Genomic DNA, 22,205 nt, shown 5'->3' on the forward strand with positions numbered 1-22,205 from the left:
TTTTTCTTGCCATCTAACTCTTCTACCCTCTCTGCCATCCCTAATCAACGAACCCCTCTTCTCTCTTTCCCTTTGCAATCACCCTGATAACTTACTCAAATGCTCTCGTCTCTCTGTATTTCTCTCCACCCTGAATTTCTTTATCCCATTACTGTGTGGTCACTCACGTCTTGTTGTCTCACAATGCTCAAGGACCATTAAGCAACATTGACTCAACAAAGCAGAGAGCTTCTTTGAGGTATTGCTGTTCAGCAACATCCTCAGTTAGTGTGTTTACATGTATCAGCAACCTGGCTTATGTTATTTTAAGGTTTCTACAGTAACCAGATTTCTTTAATACCACGCATTAATGAGAAATCCAGGGATTACAAGAAACCTGGTTAACACAATTTTTCCAGGACAAACATGACTTTTTGGCAATGTATGTGTTTGACTGGGTTTCTGTTGTTTGCACATGTGCACGCATGAAACTGAAATAAGTAAACTACTCTCCACTTTCCAACTGTTTCCTCATTCTTAACTACAGAGAGAAAGAACAAAAACCCCACACAATTGTAAATTTAGCTTAAAAAAATGCACCAAACTGGAACTGTAAACCAGATTTCAAATTGGTCTTTGTTTAGTGTCTAACTGCTCGATTAACAGATAAAATTAATCATCTTATTGTAGGTGAAACATAGTCGTGAAAATAGAAAAACATTTGCAATGAGATAATTTGAGTTTTCAAGGGTAACGGTTAAGACATAGCATGGTTTCAGTTTAATTTTACGCTGTATTTTAAATGGGTATAAAAGCTGCAGTATAACAGAAGCCCCACAAAACACAAATATTACAATCAGAATCCTTTAGACATGATTGCAATGAAGCGCAGTCACAATGGCACTCAAACCAGCAGCAACTGCATCAAGACATGAACAACAGAGACATGACCCAGGAACACTGGATAAAAGATACACTCTGCCTCCTGTGGGCTCACACCCAAGCTCCATTGGTGGCTATTGATCCTGTGTGTGTGTCAGTGTGTGAGTGCGTATGTGTCTGTTTGCTTGTAGTAGTTGTCAAGAACACCATGAGACTTTTGTCACGACTCCAGCAAAGCCAGACCTTTGATTTACTCAAAATGATGTCAGAGGTGGGCAACCATTCAGAGGTTTTGAGGGCTAATGTGCCGTTTTAATTCTCACAATGGTCAGAAAGTCAATGCGTTATGAGATAAACAATCTAGTATTGGTTGTTATGAAGTGATGCAAGCGTTACAGACTTCAGTATCACGTAAATATGTGTTGATGCAAGCTCCTCAGTTTTGCATTACTGCAGTAGTGGCTTATGTGCATTTGTGTGTCATCTGCGACTGTGGGCATTCTGCTTGATGTATGTGTGTGAGTGTGTGTTGGATGCATAAGCAGAGTGAAATGTGCACTGGTCTGTCATCCTCTGAGTGCTTGGCTCTCCTCCACCCGGCTGCTCTGTCAGTCACAGTAATAAGAAGGGAAAGCTGGGGCTAAACGGCTGCTAATAGGAGATGACTAGGGAAGCCTTAGCTCTGTCCTCACTAACCACTAATGCAAACCAATGAAGAGGGAGAAACCTAGTACTGTCTCGACTGATGCTAACTGCTAACTCAAAGTAATGAAGAGGCAAAACACTGGCAATGATAAAAACAGACCAGTACAGATGGAAAAATTAACACTGTCAGGGCTTGTGTTAACTACTTATGTTAACCACTAATTTAAAGGAGTGAAAATGTGACATTTGCTAATGTGAGCGTGCAAACTTACGACACTGGAAAGATAACAGTAGCACTGGCCTTAATAATGGCTGCTGCTGACACTAATTGGTGTGATAACAATCATAATGTGATGTGTTATTGATTCCTCTGAGAAGACTCTCCTTAACTCCTTTCCCCTCCAACAGGAGGTCAGAGGTCAGGGCATGTCATGGTGAGTTAAACAACAGTGCAAGCTCTGCATTTTTCTCAAAGGCAATTTATAAAGCTAGATATTGAAGGAAAAGGAAAGACGTCCTATCTATCCTTTGTATATCGATGACAAGGTTGTTATTTCAGGCGTACAGGTTTCAGGAAGTAGAAGTCCCTTTCTTTTTTGCATAGACAATGCTACGTGCCTGGCAGCTGAAGCACCTCCAAGGCTTGGATGAACATAAAACTCTCACAGTTGAATTATCAGTACAATAGATTAGAAACTATGCAAGAAAATAACTGGTTCTTTCATAAAAAAGATAAATGCATAGATTAAAAAAGAAGAAATGTTAACTGTTCCTCCCAAGGTGAATTTTGGTGTGAAACATCCAATCATAGAGCCTAAATTTATATTGTGTGCACCACTAACAGCAAGTGGAGGCGAAAGATTTTTACCTGATAAAATTCAAATCTATAAACTTCCAGATTCATTTTGTTCTAAATTGCAACAATGGTGCATTTTGAATGTGTTACAGCCCTTATTCAGAGTCTGACTGGCTTCCTTTTCATAGCAATAGCGGCTGAAGGGCTTGGATATTGTAGTATTTATAGTCATTTGCTACAGCAAACTACACTAAAAAATGAACCTATCATACCATTAAATGGTTGTGTGTTTCTAGGATGAGGAACATTGAGGATATCATTTATAGAGATGGGAATTTACAATGAGAAAAAATACTTCCAACGTGCCAACTTTGCAACTCCATTACAAACAATGAGCCTCATGCAAGAGCATTTTTATATTTTATCGTAACTAGCATAATTAATGCCCATAAATTGCTATATAAGGCTATCTGTACCTGTTGTTTGTGAAGTTTCCTTCACAAAAATGTTTCCCAAGAAAGAAAAGAATTTCTGAGGAGCTTCAAGTCCTTCTGTGGGCAATCAGCAAACAAAACATATTTAGCAGTGTCAGTAGCTGCATTAGGTGACACGAAACAATTACTGTAGAAAACATGAAAACATCTGCCAACAGTGTGAAATTGAAGCAGAGCTGCACCCTGAAAGAAATTAAGAAGAAATGGTTGAAGCTAGATACTGAAAAAAACGTCTTGCTAGAGCAAAGCAGTCCATGACTTAGATGGCAAGTGTTTGAAGTGATTAAAGCTGATTGCTGATTAAAGTGAAGGGGATTCGCCCCAAAGTTAGCAACAATGGGTTAGCCTAACCTGACCAAGCTCAGGGTTAGGGTTATGGTTAGGGTTAGGGTAAGGTGGACTGACCTTTAAGGTGCCCCTCCCCACCCCCCCAGAATTTTCCTAGCTACTGCTGAACTGCAATAGTTGTCATGCCAAAATAAGTCACCAGAACACAATTGCAGTTTGTTTATTTGACATATGCATTGTAATTCTTCTAAGGAAGTGTTTCCCCCCCGTGGAGAAAGGCAGACTATCAGTGCATGACTCGTACAACTGGCCTGGACCACCCATGAATTTTGCTTGAACCAAAGAAAAAAGACTAAACATAAAAATGAGTGAATACCACAAATTCTCTTCTCTTCACTTCAAGTTCTTTCATACTTCAGCTGCATACATGAGTGAAGAGAATCTGGTCATGGTTCTTGCATGAGGCCCTTTTTTTTTTACTAATGGAAAAAATGAAGTAATTATGAGGTGAAAATAATTTCACTGTCTTTGTTAAAGGTAATAATAATCAGTGAGAATAATAGGTTATAGTTGTTGTGTTCTCCACTTAGTTGCATTAAAAGCTCAGTGTGAACAGTGGAACATATCCACAGGGAATATGTTGTGAGGTTGTATTGCAGAGTGTATTGAATTAAGCTCCACAGTGATTCCATTCCATGTAACGGCAATCTCTTTATTTGATGTAATTATGTGTGGGCTGAAGCTGATTTTTTATGAGGTTTTATCCTCTCCTAACATTAATTGCTAACTGCTAAGCACTTGTAAAGAGCATTAGCGCTTGGTACATGCAAATAAACGTGTACAGGTAAATCGATTGGGAATGTATTTCAGATGGGCATGAGTTTAATCTGAGGAAGAGTGGTTTGAAGTCTCCAGGAGAGAGACAGATAGATGATAGAAAAGAGAGGGAAAGACAGGGAGAGTGCTAAAGATTAATGAACAGACGGACCGCTTGTAACGCAAGAAAATGAAGATGAACGATCCCCAGGTTCAGAACGTAACGGATCTTTTCATTAGGAAAAAGTACAAAAACAGGAGAGAAATGGAGAAAAAAAAAAGAAAAGATGAAGCTAGTGACAGATGAGGGACAGAGGAAGGGTGATGGCGGCGTTGTGTGTGTGTGTGTATGTGTGTGTGTGGTGAGGCGCAAGAGTAGAGAGGAGGAGACAGATGAACTGATAGAGATGGAGACAGAGGGACAGCTATTAGGCTTTGAGACATATGCATGGCAACGAGAGAAGACAGGAAGAGCTGGTGATGGATGGGAGGGCCAACGTGGGGTTACAGGGGAGGAAAGAAGATGACAACGGCTGGACGGGAGCACAAGATAGAAGAAGAAGAGGATGGTGAAGGGCACAGGAGTCTGATCGGAGTGAGAGAGCAAGGTTGGATAAGGAAGGACTGAGAGTTGAGAGGAGCTGCCTCTTAGAGAGACAGGAGAAAAGGTTGGAGGAGGAGGAGCAGGAAAGGAGAGGAAGGTGTATTCACTTGGACAGGCTGTCATAACGAGCAGACTGCTCACCCTGACGCTCTGAACTTAGCTGACCCGCACCGCTGAAGACGCAGAGAGACGCAGGGGGTCGGTGAAATGAAAGGAGGGCATGGAGTTGGGGAAGAGGAGATGAAGATGGAGAGGAAACACAGTTGGGGATGGAGGAAGGAAGGCAAACTGTGAGAGAAAGGAGGAGGCTTCACTCTGACCCAGCCTGACCCGCCTGCTTCAGGCTACCACGGAGATACAGTAGAGAGAACGATGGAGGGTGGGGTGGAGGTGAAGAAGTGAGGTGGATTTGTCTGAACCGATCTACTTACTTTGTGGCAGAGAGGGAGATGGAGGGATGCGATGGTGGGAAAAAAAGAGGAGGGTTGGAGAGATGCTGGGAAATGGTAGGCGGTCTGTCTGGTCTGACTGTTGCCAGATTCACACTTCAGAGTACGTCAAGTGTAACATTCACACCTACAGAAACAGAACAGGTTTGCTTGGTGTTTGCAAACAAGTTCCAAACAGGAAAATGGAAATGGAGTGAGATCTCCTATTGTGATATTTACTTAAAAAAAATATTCATTATTGAATTTTTGAGAGCAATATCGATAAAAGTATATGATGATGGTACTTTAAATATGATTATTATTATATGAACAGAGTGGAAAATTTGAAAGAAGAAAAATAATCTCTGTGCTCCATAGTTGGCTCTGTGCCTAAGTTATCTCAGGCATATCTTTAGCAAGTCAGCACTGACATTTCTCTTATCGGTCGACATATACGCAAATATGGATTTATCATAATATGCGATAGTTTTTGTATCCTGGAAGATACAGGAATATGAAATACTGCACATTGATTGAGAGTTGGCTCAGGTACTGTGTTCATGTGACTTGGCGCCCACACTGAGATCAACTGTAAACATAGTTTTTATATTTCTGCTGGCTGTGAAAATGTCCTGTAGTCATCCTGAAGTAAGTGTCAATATTTTAGGTTTAGAATGTTTTTGAAGAGATTTTATTTTATGTTGATGTAAAAAAAAAAAAAAAAAGGTTTTAGTAGTAGTTCTGGCAGTATGACTTGAAATGTCTGTATCCCTAAGGATATAATGCCAGATTGGGAGTATAAAAAATAAAGGATTCTCAGTTTTATTTTGAGTATTTTCATCCAGACAAGTGAATTATGTTTTACTTATGATTTAACTTTATTCTGAGCAGAAAACATTAATTGAAAGTTAATTCTTGACCTTTAGGAGCAGTAATCTTGGCTCAAAGGTCAACTTTCTAGCTTTTCAGATATGTCAACTGCAAGACTATGAGATGCAGTTGAAAGTGTTGCAAAGCTAGTAAGTGGACTTTGAGCCTGATTATTTTGTTACACACAATCCAAATGATTATTTAGAGTATAAATGATCTGAAGTACTTAGCAGAACTGCATGCATAATATCTGTGTGCAAATCAGAGAGAAGCTGCAGGATGGGCGTCACTAGACGAACCTCCATCATGTGCAAATACATGTAAATGAAAACTGAAGCTTGCCATCGTCAATTAACTAAATGCTCAAAACTGTTTTCCTCACCTTCCACTGCCAGTGAGATGTTGGCTTAGCTTTAAGTGTTTCCTACTAATGCTCACACAAACATTAAGTTAGAATTGTTTTCAACTGGAAAATGAGTGTTTATGAGTGTTTGTTTAGAAGGTTTTACACCATTTTTTATGTCTTACGAACGATTAAAACTGTTGCAAACACTGCTCAATTTCATTCAGTCTTTTAAATTTACACCCCATATAGTCATGTTTTGAAAAAGAACATGATTAAATTGGGTTATTTGAGCCCTAATGAGTCAGAAATAAACAATGACCTCATTTTATTAATCATTTCTATTTTATTGCCAATTTAAGGCATGAGTTAAATCAGCTGATAATAGCCTATCTGCCATGCCAGGTCGGGCTCTACTCAGAAAAATTGCTAATTATTCCTAATTATTATTAAGAGCTACTATTTGTTATAAAACAGTGGCATTTAATGTCTAAATTTGCTGACAGTACCCTCTCTTATCCTCCAAGAACTCTAAAATCTCATTTATGGTGTAAAAGCAGCTGCTTCAGGAGTTTTGACATTGTTTTAATCACTTTAGACAGATTTTTTTTTTTTTTTTAAATCTGCAATTAACTTGAAAATAACAGCTATGTTGCTGCCATGCTGTCACTTGATAAAATCAATCCAGTACCCAAAAGTCTTGAAATTAGTTAACTTTTGAAACATTTTTTGCACTGACACAGCTCAGCGCTGCATCAGTCAAGAGAACAATGAGTCATTATTTTAAGGAAAATGAAACTGGAGGATGATGGCGGGATATGCTTGTTGGAAATTTCATCTTCAATCTGGTATTTAAAGGGTGTGGAACCGACAGTAACAAATTAATATAGTTTTTTTTTATTATTATTATAACTAATGACTGAAGCAGTAAATTAGAAACACATGACAAAAACGACTAATTTAATTTTCCTCTTTCAGACAAACCACTTATCTGGAGAATTAATTTTATTTATTTCACACTGCAGAGAGAGATGAGGGGGAAATGGAGGGAGAGAGGGAGGGAGGTGGGGGGGAGATAATGGGAGTGAGTTTCTTGGTTACAGAGGAGCAGATACAGCACGGATGTGGAAGCAGGTACAGTACAAGAAGAGATGGGGAGAGATAGGAGGTGTGTGAAGTTGCAGCGTGGAAAAAAACAGGAGGAGGAGGGAGAGTGGGGGGTGGTGGTGGTGGTGGGGGGAGGCTGCTGCGGGATGAAAAGGTGGGGAGGAGCTGACTGAGGCTTGGAATTGAAGGAATCCCCAGTGGAGCTCTCTGCAGTTTTCCTAACAACAGAGGAGAAGGACGAGACTCTCCTCCTCTCTTCTCCTTCACACACACACACACATACACACACACACACACACAACGACATCAATTCTGCTGCCAAGAGATCTGCCACAAGGCAATATTGTGTAAGTGTGTGAATAGACTTTTGACTCATGAATACTTATGGAGAGGTACATAATCACAGCCTTAGCTACCACCCCACCCACCCCCCAACAGCTGTATCTCTCTTCCTTGGGAGATGTAGAGCAAAGAGCTGAGGTGGGGGGGACGGGGGGGACGGGACGATCGAGAACCCCCTACTAGGAAATCGGTTTGGGAATCAAGATGTTCTCATAGCATGACTGTGAACACACACATAGGCGCACACACCGGACCCACACGGTATATGAATAATGTTGGAGGTGTAGAGTATTTTACATCAGCTATATTCATGTCATGCATTATCCATGTTATATCTAATGCATAATGGAACAGTGAGTAGTAGGCTGCAAGTGTAAGGAAGCAAAATGTACTGCACATGACACCTAAATGGTTTATGTCATGTTAGTTTTGAATGTGTTGTGTGTTTTTGAGCACATACTGGAGCATCTCTCTAAGTTTTAAAAATTAAGGCAGTTAGTAAAATGTCTTGTTTCCAATTAGCTGTCAAAAACACACTTATTCAACTCCAAAGGTAGCAGAATTTTTGAAGATCTGCTGACATCTACAAATCTACAAAGTAAGCCAAAAAAAAAGAGAAAAAGAATAAATAAACAAATTTCTTCATCTTATTCCCATATTGGGCTGCACTCAATTTACCGCACTCATATTGAGGACGGGAGGTAAGAACAGTGCCAAGTTGTCAGATCAGGCGCCAATTCCAATTTGCTTTTTCCACCACTCACATCTGCTCAAAGCTCATTCAGAGCCAGCTTGTTTCCGCAAAGTCACCCAGACATCTCGTGTTTACATGTGTAAGGCAACACCCGCCGTTTGATAATATTCTATTTTCTGAAGAATACAAATAGTTTCAATACTTTGTTCATATGTAAGGATCTTTCCTTTTGGATCTTGTCCTCCTTACATGTGCTGAAGACAAAATATTTTATTCATCTAGTTTCTCTCATCAGTAGAACTGAATGTGTGTTTTTTTTTTAAATTTTTTGCCCTTCCTGTATTCTTTTCTTTATAGTCGGCCAATTAATGAGCACATTTGTTTCTTTCTAATTAAAAACCAGCACAAGGAAGCAGGGAAACGTGCGAGGTGGCGAGGGAGGTCAGCCGGAGTAGAGTAGCTGAAAAGCTTTGAGGAGACGATGTGAGGAGAAGACACGGTTAGTGAGCAAGAACAATTAAGGGATTTTGGGGGCCAATATGTATTTTGCAAACATAATTATAGTCTCACCCCAAACCATTGATAGCAATGTATTCTCCTGCATTTTAATGAGAGAGAGGAGGCTTCTCAAAAAGGGCGCAGGAGAGCCAACCGGGCGCTTGTAGACGAAAGATCAGAGACTGAACACGGTTGAGAACATGTATCACACTGCGCTGATGTACTTTAAAAACATACTTGACATTATAAAAGACCACAGAGTAAATGAATCTCTTCCCACTTTTGGGTGCTGCTCTGAGGCCAAATATTTGACAAACTAGTCCTTTAATCAGTGACTTTCCCACAGAGAGGAGAGTTGGTGCTGCTTCTTAGCTGCGTGGTGTGGGACTCGCTGGATCACACATCACACGGTCTCCTTGTGGGTTGGACCCCGGGGTGCTGCGGCACTAATGCTTCAGACAGCGATGTATATGGATGGTCTCATAGCCGTGGGCTAGAATACATTGCATAGCTTTCCACTGTGTCTCAGTGGACGGCTGTGAATCAGAAGACATGTACGGAAGCAGGGACACATGCATGTATCCACTCAAGCATGGTTTGAATTTTTAAGCCACCTATAAGGCGCAGCGACTTCACAGCGTTCACAGCTTAACACAAATTTAATTTAAGTCACAGAAGCACCTCTTTATTGCAGCCTTTTGGCCCTGAGAGACACTTTTTCTATCACGCCTCCAGACGACTGGCTCTCACAGAGTTTGTGTCTGTTATGTTTTGGGAGTCCAAGTCAAGTTTTGTGCACAAACACACACAGTCGAGAAGCAGACACACACACACACACACACACACACACACACACACACAGGACAAAGAGGCTTCATAACTGTGTTCATTACTAATTCAGTTGTTGTATGTACAAACATTGACAAAGGGCTAGCAGAGGGCACAAGAGAGGGCATAAGATGCTGTCCAGGGATATGCATGCAAACATGCACATATGCATGCGCACAAATAACAACACACACATTCTCTCGATTCAGTTTTATTCTGCAGAGGGGTGTTGAGTGTGGGTGCGGACAGGGTTATATTCAACAATATTACATTTACTTTATTAAAATGAAAGCTTGTTATACCTTTTCCTTTTCATTCATGCTCCACAGATCGTGCTTATTGTGTGGCCACAAGGTTTTGTGCGACGATTTCAAGCAGTCATTCATTTGGTAGCTTTGAAATGTTTTTATGTCGAAAAAAAGTGTTCAGGAAATAGCCTCACACAGAGAAAAAAGGCACGTTTTGACACAGGAGCTCAAGCTTGTTGTGGCACCACTTTAGAGGTACCATCTGCTGCATTCAAAGCTCAACAGATTACAGAGCTTTCCATATGAAAACAGAGACTACTTTCAAAGTGTCTGTGTGTGCCCACACGCATCCGTCCGTGAGATAGCGCCGTCTGAAGAACAGATAAACGTTCATTATCATCAGCTCTTCTTTGTTTTGGTCCGGCCGAGTGTGAGCAGGCATGTCAAGGTTGCAGGATGCAAACGTGCAGAGTGGAAGAAAGATACACAGCCAGATGCAGGTTTCCCTTTAGGTTAGTGAACGTAGCTCATTTAGGCCCACTGATTGGCAAAAGGTTGGTTCCCCGGGATAGGCTGGTTAATTAGTTAATTAGCTCCAGCAGCTTTCTAATGAGATGCCTACACTGCTTCATCCTTGATCAGAGGAGAGATGGTGTATAGCACAGGTGGATAACACACACACACACACACACACCTTGTACATATTCATAGCCCATTCCATCATCATCACATAAACTAACATGTATGCATAAATTCTTTAATATGATGAGTTGAAATTTGCATGTGCAAATACACTTCCACCCACCCACTCACACACACACACACACATCAGGTACCTTGCAAGGTTTTTAGCAACAGGCCAGGTGTTGTAACAGGTCGGAAATGAACGATTCAAATCAGTCAGTTAGTACTTTCCAAATTGAACTTCTAGTTTAAGCTCTTAACTTCACAGCCTGGCTTTAAGGAAATCAACTGGACCTAATTTGCATACTAGCACACATCTGAGTATGTGAAAAAGAAATAAATATCATCCAAAATCCAATCCAAAATGAGACGGAGGCAGATTCTTTAAGATGTTAATGTTTTTTAATTTACCTCGTTAAGAAACTGACTCCTGGAAATGTATCTTTTGAAATGTAAGCTCCTGATGCTTGTTTTTTTTTTTTAGTTCTCTTTAATTTTGTCTCCTTTTCTGTTCTCCGTCTGTGTTTTTATTTATGCTGCTGGCTGTCTTCGCCAGGTCACCCTTGAAAAAGAGATTCTTCATCTCGTTGGGACTCTCCTGGTTAAACAAAGGTCAAATAAAATAAAAAAAAAATTAAAAATCTATGAACTACATTAGGCAGTCTTGAGCTGTCTCTGTGTGTGTTTGGGGCTAATGACTTTATAGCTTGGCCTCTATGTCAAGGAAACCAGGTGGAGAAGAAGAAAGGGGGTGGGGGCATGGCTCGGAAAGTAGCCAGGCCGAGAGGTGGCCTGGCTGGGGAAGGGTGGGGGGGGGGGGGAGGCAGGAACTGTGGCTCTCTGGGTCTGGATGTGGGGCTGTGTGGACCAGGGAGGAGGTGGAGCAGCAGAGGAGAGCAGGTGTAGCCTGGCTCTCACACTGCTCGCAGCATCTGTTACTGGGCCAGCAAGTTACAACGGCCGGCCTGTATTTGGTGTGTGTGTGTGTGTGTGTGTGTGTGTGTGTGTGTGTGTGTGTGTGTGTGTGTGTGTGTGTGGAGAAGAGTGAACTGCACGGATGAGTGAACTCTATTTCTCTCACTACTCTCCTCGCTTTTCCCTTTATCCAACTCCCTCTCCCTCAGTCCTTTGCTGTCTCATTTTATTATGTGTGTGTACATGTGACTGCGCGTGTGTGCTCATGTCAGGTGTCGTATCGCCCCTGCCATCATGGTTTTCCTCCTGTCAATCATGGATGCCCTGGCTGACCATGTGGTCGACGCCAGGCAGCCCCGTCCTTGACCTCACCCTCTCTATAATGCAAATGACTTGTATTACTATTCATATTGTTTCTGTGCACATGTTGTTTCGCTGCGTGTTTAAGGTAGGTAAAGAAGTGAACATCTGACATGGGTAATGGAGCACACACACAAACACGTACACACACACACACACACACACAAACACACACACACACACACACACACATACATAGAGGTTTACCTAAGTCACTTTTGGGGTATTACCAATGGGGGACACGGCTTTTATCCCAAGTTAACTGGTCTTAAGTTTGTGTCCCTGAAAGTGACTTAAGTCATATCCACACACACACACACACACACACACTCCTGGCCTCAGGTGCTGAGTTAACCAGGCTTGATGGGTTAATGCTGTGGTGATGGCAGGGTGGATATATGGAAGATCCAGGGGAGAAGAGGGAAGAGGGGCCATGGTGCCCAGCTGTGCCCCAGAGCAAAGCCTCCTCCGAGGGAGACTGACCAAGGTCCAACAGCTGGAGCTCCCGGACGATCTGGTGTTTCTGGAACGTGTCAGAGGGACGTGTCAAGAGGGCAGCTTGGCATGGAGAGGCGCAGGCTGGAGTAATGGGCTGAGCAGGACACTTCTAGCCATTAAAGAATAAATACACCCTCAACACTTTACTACTATGAATTCAAAGCTGCATTCATTGACTTTTTTGTTCTTTTGGCCACTTAGGCAGAGAGGGACAGTGACACTATTATCACTTTTTAAATTTCTGAGGCTAAAAAGGTAACAAATATTGCACATTAGGCAGAAACAACTTCAGCATTCATATGACACTGTCTTCCTGGTCATCTGGCACATTTAAGTCCGACATTCACTCTCTGTTTGGCCTGTTTTGGTCTAAACCAACTCTTGAGGAAAACATCTATTTTCTTTGCTTGCTCAGTGTTCTACTGTGCACACCAGCAAGTCACTTACTTTGTCTGTCTACTGTTTGGCACTGAGCAGGTAATGTACAGTGAGTTTATCCAAGCAGAAAATAACTGCCTGCTGTGAACCAAGACACTAAAATGCTTTGTAGAACTGAAGGGAACTGAAGAATAGGATGGTATTCCTCTGTGGGATTGTCACTGAAAAAGAGTCGTTTGTCCATTGGAAATTCAAAATTATTGATTGGTGCAGTATTAAATTCACAAAATTAGAAATATGAACACTTCTTTGATCAAGATCAATCACAAACATGATCAATGAGCGGTTCAATCTGTAGCTATCTGATCAACTAACTAGCAGTTAGTATTTTGGTAGCTGGAGATCACACTAGACAGCAGCCTCAGTGGACTAGAATGTAACAAAGCCACACAACGTGGTAATTTTAGAGGGAGAAGTGTGGAAATTTCTCAATTTAGCGTTTCTTCACACAACCAACAAAAGTGACAAAAACAACTTCACACTTGTTATCTCATGATTATTAAGAATGCTTTGGGGAAATCAGTCACAAAAAAAGGTGAAGTAGAAGAAGAACCAGGAAGGTTTTTAGAAAGGCAGAGTACGTACAGCGGCGATTGCGTCGTCTAACGGATTCTTCTTTTACACTTGAACATATGTGTGCGAGCTGTGTTTGCATTAAAAGATATGCAACAAACAAGTCGCACACATCTGTATGAGTGAACATCAGGAGCAACAAAAACACAAACAAGGCCTACGGTGCAGTGGAATATTAAAAAAAAAACACACAGCGCTGTAGCATCCTGGTGCCATATGTTGTTTATTATGTGTGTGTTTGGTTGCTGCATGCAAAGAGAGCTCCAAGACCGTGTTAGTTTTAGTTCAGAGATATCACAACACGTCACAGCAGCTTCCATCCCCCTGTGGGAGAACTAAGTCTCCCAGTTAGCCCCGTAGCGCCGTGCGATGATTCAAACAGCTGTCATCCCTCCGTAATGATGATCCATCCCTGGCTATTACCAGCCCATGGTTCCTCACTTACAAAACTGATTGTTTGACATGTGAAACATACATCAGCATAATCTGCCCCATAACTCAGTTTTTAAGGAGTGCCCACAGCGAATCGTGGAGGGGGTGGGGGTGGGGGGGTGAAGTGAAGATTAAATGAAAGAGAAGATGAGAAGGGACAAACATAAGGAGGGAGTGGAGAGGAGATGAAGGGGAGCAAAGGGAGAGGAGGTGGCAGTTGTAAGAGGAAGACAGGTAGGTGAAAGGAAAACAAGGAAAACTGAAGCGTCTACTTTCTACATATTTTGTCTGTCTGTCATCGTGTTAGCTATGTTAACTTTTAATAACCAGAGAAATATCCTGGAAACAGTGTGTGAGATGGTTTGTGATACTTCAAGATGTATAAAGAGCACTGACTGTGGGTGACAAAAGTGACTTTGTTCTACAGCTCCAGACTGTCCATGAAAAGTAAGAAAACACAGTTAGTTCTAGTGTTCATTTTGTCAGCTATTATTTTAATTTCGTCTCCTGTGTCAAATGTCCTTGCTACTTTTTATCATTTTTAGTCAACCTTTTCCTGTCCCGCTATCAGGATTTACCATTTTACATGTTCCTATTCAAGTAACTTTTCATAGCACAAGCAGTCTGTGACAGCTGGTTGGTGAGAGCTTAAAACCCCCATCCTCATTTCCCTTAAAATACACTCACGATTCCATGACATTCCAGGAGACCCATAAATAGTGGAAACTCCTTTTGTGTAATTTTCTCATAGGAATGAGGCCATTACTGATCACATATGGAGCTCCACAAGTTCCTGAGGGTGTGAATCTATAAGAGGAGAGATGTGAAGCTGTGGATGACTGAAGAAAAAAAGAAGAGATAATAGAGGCAGGCGAGAAAGTAGGAGGCATGTCAGGTGAGAGAGTATCAAGGCCACGGACAAACAGAGGAGAAACGCTGTCTGGGGAATGATGAGAGAGGAGGCTGTGAGAGCTGTCTGAATACATGTCTGTGACTGTGTTAATGTGTGTGTCAGTGGAGGAGGGCGTCTCACCTGCCCATAGGAATGTGTGTCAGTGTGTGTGTGTGTGTGTGTGTGATGCAGGCCACCTGAGGTGCTAATCCCCTCTCAGAAAAATAGTGGACCAGCCTGTCCTCTTTCTCAAAGTCACTCTCTATACCACCCAGCACGCACACACGCGCGCACACTTAAGACACCACAGTCCCTCTTTCTCTCCCCTCACATAGAGTCAAGAGGACTTTGCTCATCAATTCTGCCGGGGGTTGCTATGGAGACTGAGAATAGTGTGTATGTGTGTGTGTGTGTGTGTGTGTGAGCACATATGCGTGTGTTTGGGAAAGGTGTTCAGCCTGTGTGTCTTAATATCTTCTCTGGTCCTGTCAGGTCGCGTTTCACACTGCTGTCTGGTTGTGGGACCGCACGCACACACACACACACACATACACTATAAGGACCCCCCGCTGAAGCGTTGAGCCTGCATTTTTCACTCCACACTCCCTGAATACCAATTCACTAGTTTTACAAAGTGTGTGAGTGTGTGTGAGGCAGAACCATTTTAAGGAGGATTCATCCCGAGCACAAAACATTCTAGCCGTCTTGTGTGTGTGTGTTCAGTCAATGCACTGAATGCACAGAGGGGATGTCTCACTATAATGCAGAAGATGCCGTATCTGCCGTGTGCATGTGCACAGACAGCAGGACAGAGCATATATAATTGTGCTCTAGATGAATGCCTGCTCTAGTGCGCACACAAAAGCGGCTCTGCAGGTTTTATTTTTAGCATCACAGGCAAATGCAGCCCCTCTTCTCTCTCTCTCTCTCTACCCCCCCACTCCTCCTGCTCTCTGCCCTCTCTCTCATCTCTCTCCCACTGTCACTTCTCTCATCTCTCAAAATCTCTCGCCCGGTTCTGCGCGTGTGTCTTGGCCGCGGTGTGCGCACACACACGGTGCGCTCCTGCCGCGTACAGTATGTCGACATAAGTGTCGCGCGCGCTCTCGCACCGCCGAAAAAACCGCTCTAAGCTTTGTACCGCGCTGTTCCACCTCTCTGCTCTCATCATCATTGTTAATGTCTGAATGAATGCATAGTCTCACTTTCATCTCTCCCCGCTCTTGTTCTGCCCCTCCACCGTCTCTCGCATCGGCGGTGGAGGGATATAAAAAGCTCATTGAGGTGGAGGTGACGTATGTACTCTAAAGCATGTCTGTCGCTAAGGCAGCCGAGGCAAGGTCAAGTGCTCAGTGGCCCGACAAAGCTTTTCATTACACATTTAACTCTGCAGAATTCCTCGCAGACCCAGCTGGAGACTGCCTGCTGTTTCTCCCTCTTTTACACCGCCTCTTCAGCCATGTCTGCGCCTGTCTGGGTGCAGACAGGTAAATTTCCATATTAGCATACGGACAGAGGCGGGCGTGTTCCGCTGTGTGAATGATTCCTCGGTGGTTAGCATTTGCGGCTGGCAGCAGGGCTGGAGAGGCGGCTGTTTAAATAACGGTGTCAGACGGAGAGAAAAGATCACGTCTCTCAATCAGCCAGATGGAAAAAAAAAAAAAAAAAAAAAAGATTGAAAGGATTGATTTCTTTTCCCTCTGGCCTCTATTACTGTCATCCCTGCCTCTATGTGCTATTTTTCTTAAATGGTCTCATATGCAGACGATTCATGTATACACAGACACAAACACATACAGATAACGCCTAAAGGAGGAGGAGGAGGAGGTTAGCAGAAAGAGTCAAAGAGATGAAATTTATTTGTCTTGATGCATCTACGGTGACTAAATATATCTACAACGAGCTTTTTATTCCTAATTTGTCCTGGCTGGAATTGTAACTCAACAAACGGGATGCGGTGAAGGCTTTAGAATTGATGGATTGTTAGCCAAGTCGCCACAGGAAAAGTAACAAAGCACTAAGGAGAAAAAGTGGAGTAGAGCTGAAGTCTGTAATGAAGTAATGGTGGAGCAGCTGACTTAGTTGTATTGTGTGCCAGAAACAAGGATAGGAGGTGGAGAGTAAGTTTAAATCAAATATTTTCTCCCTCTCTAGTTTAGCTGCTGTAATATTTCCACACACACATAGCCTCCCTTCTTGTGGGTGGCGTATGTGATAACGGTTTTGAAATATGTTTTTTTGGTTTCGACAACCAGTATTTCAAGTTCAGAAGCAGGAGACTTAAGCTATTGCAATCTGCTGCTTTCCAGATACAGTGCGGGCAAAACATGTCTTGTAAGGACAGCTTTAAGATTTAATTAGCAGCAGTTTATTCAAATGAACTCAACTCAAGCGTGATTTATACGATCAGGGTTAATAAATACTAAAAATGAAAATATACAGCTAAGCAAAACTTAGCACACCCACACAGTGATTTGGTTTGTAAATCAAGACTGCAGAATTTCACTTTGGCACTTCTGACTGAGGCAGCAGGACCGTATCAGCTGACACACACAGCTATAACATCCAGTACGTGCAGGAGGAGGGGTGTGACACTTGAGAGATTGAAGATAATCTCTCGCAAAGATAACCGCTTCTGTTCGCACACAAACGCGGGCAGGGGACTCGGTGCTGAGTTTACATTTCACATGACCACATCTAGTCGCTGTATCAATAATTCCTGCTTCGCCCCTTCCAAATCAGCGTGTCAGATTGCTGAAGCAAGAACACAAACGCGGCGGGAGGCTTCGCAGTGTTATCCACAGCACAGACATTGATATGCATGAATGCACGCGGCTAACAGTACGGCGCGCTTGACTCACACCACCTCTGAACACACGAACGTGCATTTCTAACCCCCAGTACCGGCTTCTCTCGTGTGTGTCTCTCTCTGTCTAAGTAAAATACCATCCATCATATAGGATGCATGGGGTGAAAGATTACTCACATTTCTCCCTATCATGGCCAAATTGCACTGGATGGCTCTCATATTTAGAAGATAGCGGCGGCTTCCTCTTTGCATACAAATGACAAGTCTCCTTCTCAATTTGCTTTCTCCTTGACTTGAAGAATGTGATGAGAGTGGCACGGATAGGTCGCTGAAAGAAGAGAAAGGCGAGAGATGCCACCTGACTGAGAGAGAGAGATGTAAAGATTCACACTAGGAGGTAAGAAGATACAGTCTCTTAATGCACATCCAGTAAAAGTAGCTCCAGATAGCAGTGACGAAGGCCTAATCTGGTAGTTGAATACTTTACCATTATCTTTTTTTCTTTGTTGATACAGATTGGATAAACATCGTGGAGTAGCTGCTGATACTTCTGATTCGTTTTATTGCCTTTGAAAACTAAACTTCTATTAGTAATCCACTTATTTGAATTCATTCTGAAGGGGATTATCTTTTATCCATCTAAAACTCTACATACCAGGCTCAAGCCGGGATAAAAAGACTCCACTACAAAGACAAACATGGCTTACTGTACAGCAGAGTTGTGCCATAATACTTTGTTTTATTATTAAGCCTGTTTTGCTCCAATTAACAACTGTCAAAAATGGATTAGATTATCAAAAGTTCTGATGATAAACAGAACAAATTCATATATGTAATGCAGTTTGTTTGTTTGTTTTTTTACATCTGAAGGATCAATTGGGTTTATTTTTGGTCTTCCACAAATTCGGCTAACAAGGGAGTTTGTCTTAAATCTGATTGGCTGATTGCCCCGTCTGACATCTTCTTAGGGTTGTCACCACGTTCCAAGAATTCAGCAATTTACTTGGTGAGAGCAATTTTATTATTACGAACAGGAATGATGGACAACAACAAAAAAAACAAGTCAAAATGATCTTTTCAAAAAAAAAAAAAAAAAAAAAAAGATCTTTTAACTCCTTACCTCTGCTCGTCGTGAGCACGGGAACATAAAAGCAAAGGAGACCACTGTTTTCACACACTGGAACTCCAGTAATAGTCACATTTTAGATTGCATTAAATTATCCACTTGTAGCAAAAATGCTGATGAGATGTACTGAAAAGCAAACACTTTCGGGTAATTACATGCAAATGAAAATCTGTCACCACTGTAAAGGCTGTGTAAGTGTTCTGAAAAACAACACGTTAACGTTCTTTAAAAATATAAAGAAACAAAGCAAATCAAAGCCAGGCAGCCTATTTTGAAACAGCTTCCAGCGCGCCACTCTCTCCTCGGCTAATGAAATATCTAATGCACTTAGTTTCCTTTAGTTAGCACCTGCCTCCTTAGAGGCATGTTCCTCTTCTCCAAGCTAAATTACTTGGTCTCAATGGAGCGAGACAGAGCGCGTTGAGTAACAAAGAGGAGTAGTCAAGTGTATTTTCAGGAAAAGGATGAAGAGCTCGTGCTGGAGAGCTGAGGTGACAGATGATACCCGTTTCTCATCCCTGACTATGGCAGATCACACGGCGACCTGAGCAGACAGGTTAGTGTACCGCACTCGTCCTATAAGCCACCCTAACTGCTTTTCCAAATCCCTCGCTTCTTCTCTGTGTCGTGTCTGTTAGTAACGGCTCCAAAGTGCATCGTAACCGTGCCACCTCCAACCAAAACACCCCGTAAAGGCGTTTCTTCTTCTTTTTTTTTTTTTTTGCTTTTTATAAGCCTTTGTGGAATGAATTATACAGCTAAGAAATAGACACCTTGAGGTTGGAGGCGGCGGGGAGAGGACATGCAGTTAAAATGAAGAATTGTGCGGTGCATTTCTGTGTCAGTAAAAATGCCAGATCTGTATCTGATTTGCATGCTTGTTCCCTGCAGTCTCTGCATTCTCTCCCATAAAGGGCCCTCTGTTAGAGTTGGTAGCAAACTATAACTGGAGACCATATGCAGGATTCACTAGCCAAATATATAACAGAGTGACAGTCATATGGCAAACAGGTCAAGGCAGCAGTTGTAGACAGTAAAAAGTAAGATTTAAATACTCTTTTTCAACAGAATTCAAGATTTTCTGTCATTATGTGCGTGTTGAGTACAGGAGAAACCTTGGCATTCACAGACAGTGAAACAATTACACAATTTGAGTGTTTAGGCTGGAATAATCAACAAAGGAAATCAATGAGAAAGTGAGCTCCCATGATCAACGCCTGCACTGGTTGTCATTAGATTGATGAATTCCATTGATGTCATCCATCACCGACGTAATCGATTCAGAAAAGAAAAAGACGAGTCCGCCGAGAGGAATCGACGTGTGTGTGCACAAACGACTGTTCTGTGTTGCGGTGGGGACGGTGGCGAGCAGGTAAAGAAAATGACATCTTAGATTGTGTGATTTTGTGTTTTTACATTTGTTATTGTGCTGTGTGTGTGCATGTGTGTGTGTGTGTGTTAGAAGGTATCCGGGTCACTCACCGAGCACACCCAGCCGGTAGTTCATGGTCACCACAATCACGTTGCCATAAGCTGCCAGGACGCTGGCGTCGAACATGTTTCCGGTGCCTTCCATGTAGGAGCCTCCGTGAATAAACAGCATCACCGGCTTCTTCCTGCGGTCACGAATATCTACACACACACACACACACACACACACACACACACACACACACACACACAAAGAGAAGAAACAGGGAATAGAGAGCAAAAAAAAAAAAAAAAAAGTCAATAACTGTATTTACACCTCTCATATTCTCTTTGATCACACATTGTGTTAGATAATATGCTGAACAAACAGCAAATTGCTCGGCTGGATGAAAAGCACTGTATCAGAGTCTAACAACTGCAATGTTCCCTGCAGCTGGATGTCAGCTCTTAAAAATGAGCTTGAGGTAATTTAGATTTCAGGCAATGATTCCAGCTACAGGCAATAAAGAGAGACACCACTACAAGAATCTAATCAAATGTTTCCTGGTGATTAAAGCAATAATGCTCAAAAAAATCACAGGGTAGTGTTGCATATTAGAGCTAACCTGTGTCTCACCGCCTCTGACAATCTTTATCTCACACTGAGGCCCAACACTGATGCAATCTCACGCACAGCGCACAAGCGACGGCATGTGCCACTGATCCCACCTGTTCAAGGTTATTTAATAAATAAAAGCACAGAAATGAGAGCAGACGCAGGTAATTAGTTGAAACTAGTTAGTATGAACGTGAGGACCGAACAACGCGCACAGCGGTCCATTTGCTGCGAGAGCTCAACGTGATGGTGTCAAAGCTCACGCCGAAGAGCTCTCTGCTACAAAGGAGGAGCGTTTTAACACCGTGTAAAAAGGCACTCTGGGACGACATAGCACAGTGAAAGCACGTGGGCACCACAAACGCAATCTACAGAAGTTAAAAACGCACCAGCACGACACGTGGAGACACATTACAGCCAGGTTTGCAGAGAGTAAAGTTGATGTCTGTACTACCCTCTGAAGAAGAACATTCTGTGTGCAATCAACAGATAATAAAAGGCCACTGGCACTATATATATATCACGTCTGCTATGAATTTCCATAATTTCCTCGTTTTATTTTGCACCTTGGAACTTGGAACTCCCTTAAATGCAAATTGCGACTCGCCCTCAGCAGCAGGGACTGCTGTATGAACCTATTTCTAGGTCATTCTCCCTGTGGGGAATCCCTAGAAAACACCGTTTTCTTGGATGCTATCATTTTGCACTGGCACAAATTGTTAGCGGATCCTGCCTTAAGGTGAAAAAAATGGAAAGTAAAAAGGAAAAAGTTTCATATGAAAATGACATCAGAAAACATGTCATAAAGTTGGAGTTTGGGGTTGGTTCTTGAGAGATATTGACTGTCATTCTGTGAGTCTTTAAATCCAATATGGAGTCTTAAAATGTAATTGTACAGCAGAGTGATTTCACTTAAACTTGCTGAGAGATTTAACCCACAGTAGCTGTCATATTAATAGAGTTAGTCTGCATTTCTGTGCTTTTTTGATATATTTCTTTTTTTGAAAATGTCTGAAAGTGAAGTCCACTTCAATAAATGTTAACCTCCTTAAATAAATGCAATGAAATAACCTACTGATAAGCATATTTTTGGGGAGCTGAGGTTGTTTAGCTGAACTATATTGTCTGCTTGCCTAAAAAAAAAAAGATGATACATTCTTCCATCATTCCTTAAAAAATGCATGCAGATCATTTAAGAGTGCATCCAGTCAACGTCAGTCATGAGAGGCTTCAGCATATGTCTGCTCATGCAGCACAGTGTGCATGCAGCAGGGTCCCTGATGGGCCCTCGTTGGCCTTTGAACCAGTCTCCCAGCTGACTGAGAGCAACGATACTCCTGCCTGCCAGGAGCCTACGGTAGCATATGGCACGCAAGACATAGAACTGTGGCACAGTGACAGCCCCTTTTGGCTTCCATGTGTGTATGTGTGTAGGCCTGAGGACATGCGAGAGCAGTAGTGCAGAACAACCACATAAATAACCACTACAGCATCTGTTAGAAGGGAAGAGAGATGGAGGGTGTATGGCTCCGTTTGAAACCTGCTTATACTGTATATATATGTATGTGGAATACCTGCTGAAACGTGCAT

The 22,205-nt window shown here is 42.3% G+C and overlaps 1 protein-coding gene across 6 annotated transcripts in view; it reads right to left on the reverse strand.

The window, feature by feature from the left end:
• Positions 1 to 22,205, reverse strand: part of nlgn2a (neuroligin 2a) — a 191,985-nt gene that overhangs the window by 43,512 nt on the left and 126,268 nt on the right. For all 6 annotated transcript variants that reach the window (XM_044340570.1, XM_044340571.1, XM_044340569.1 and 3 more), the window contains one exon: positions 20,072 to 20,221. In XM_044340570.1, the coding sequence (XP_044196505.1) occupies positions 20,072 to 20,221 (150 nt within the window). The remainder of the gene's footprint in view (positions 1 to 20,071; positions 20,222 to 22,205) is intronic.

The sequence above is a fragment of the Thunnus albacares genome, chromosome 22 (assembly GCF_914725855.1).
Source record: "Thunnus albacares chromosome 22, fThuAlb1.1, whole genome shotgun sequence".
Taxonomy (NCBI): Eukaryota; Metazoa; Chordata; class Actinopteri; order Scombriformes; family Scombridae; genus Thunnus; species Thunnus albacares.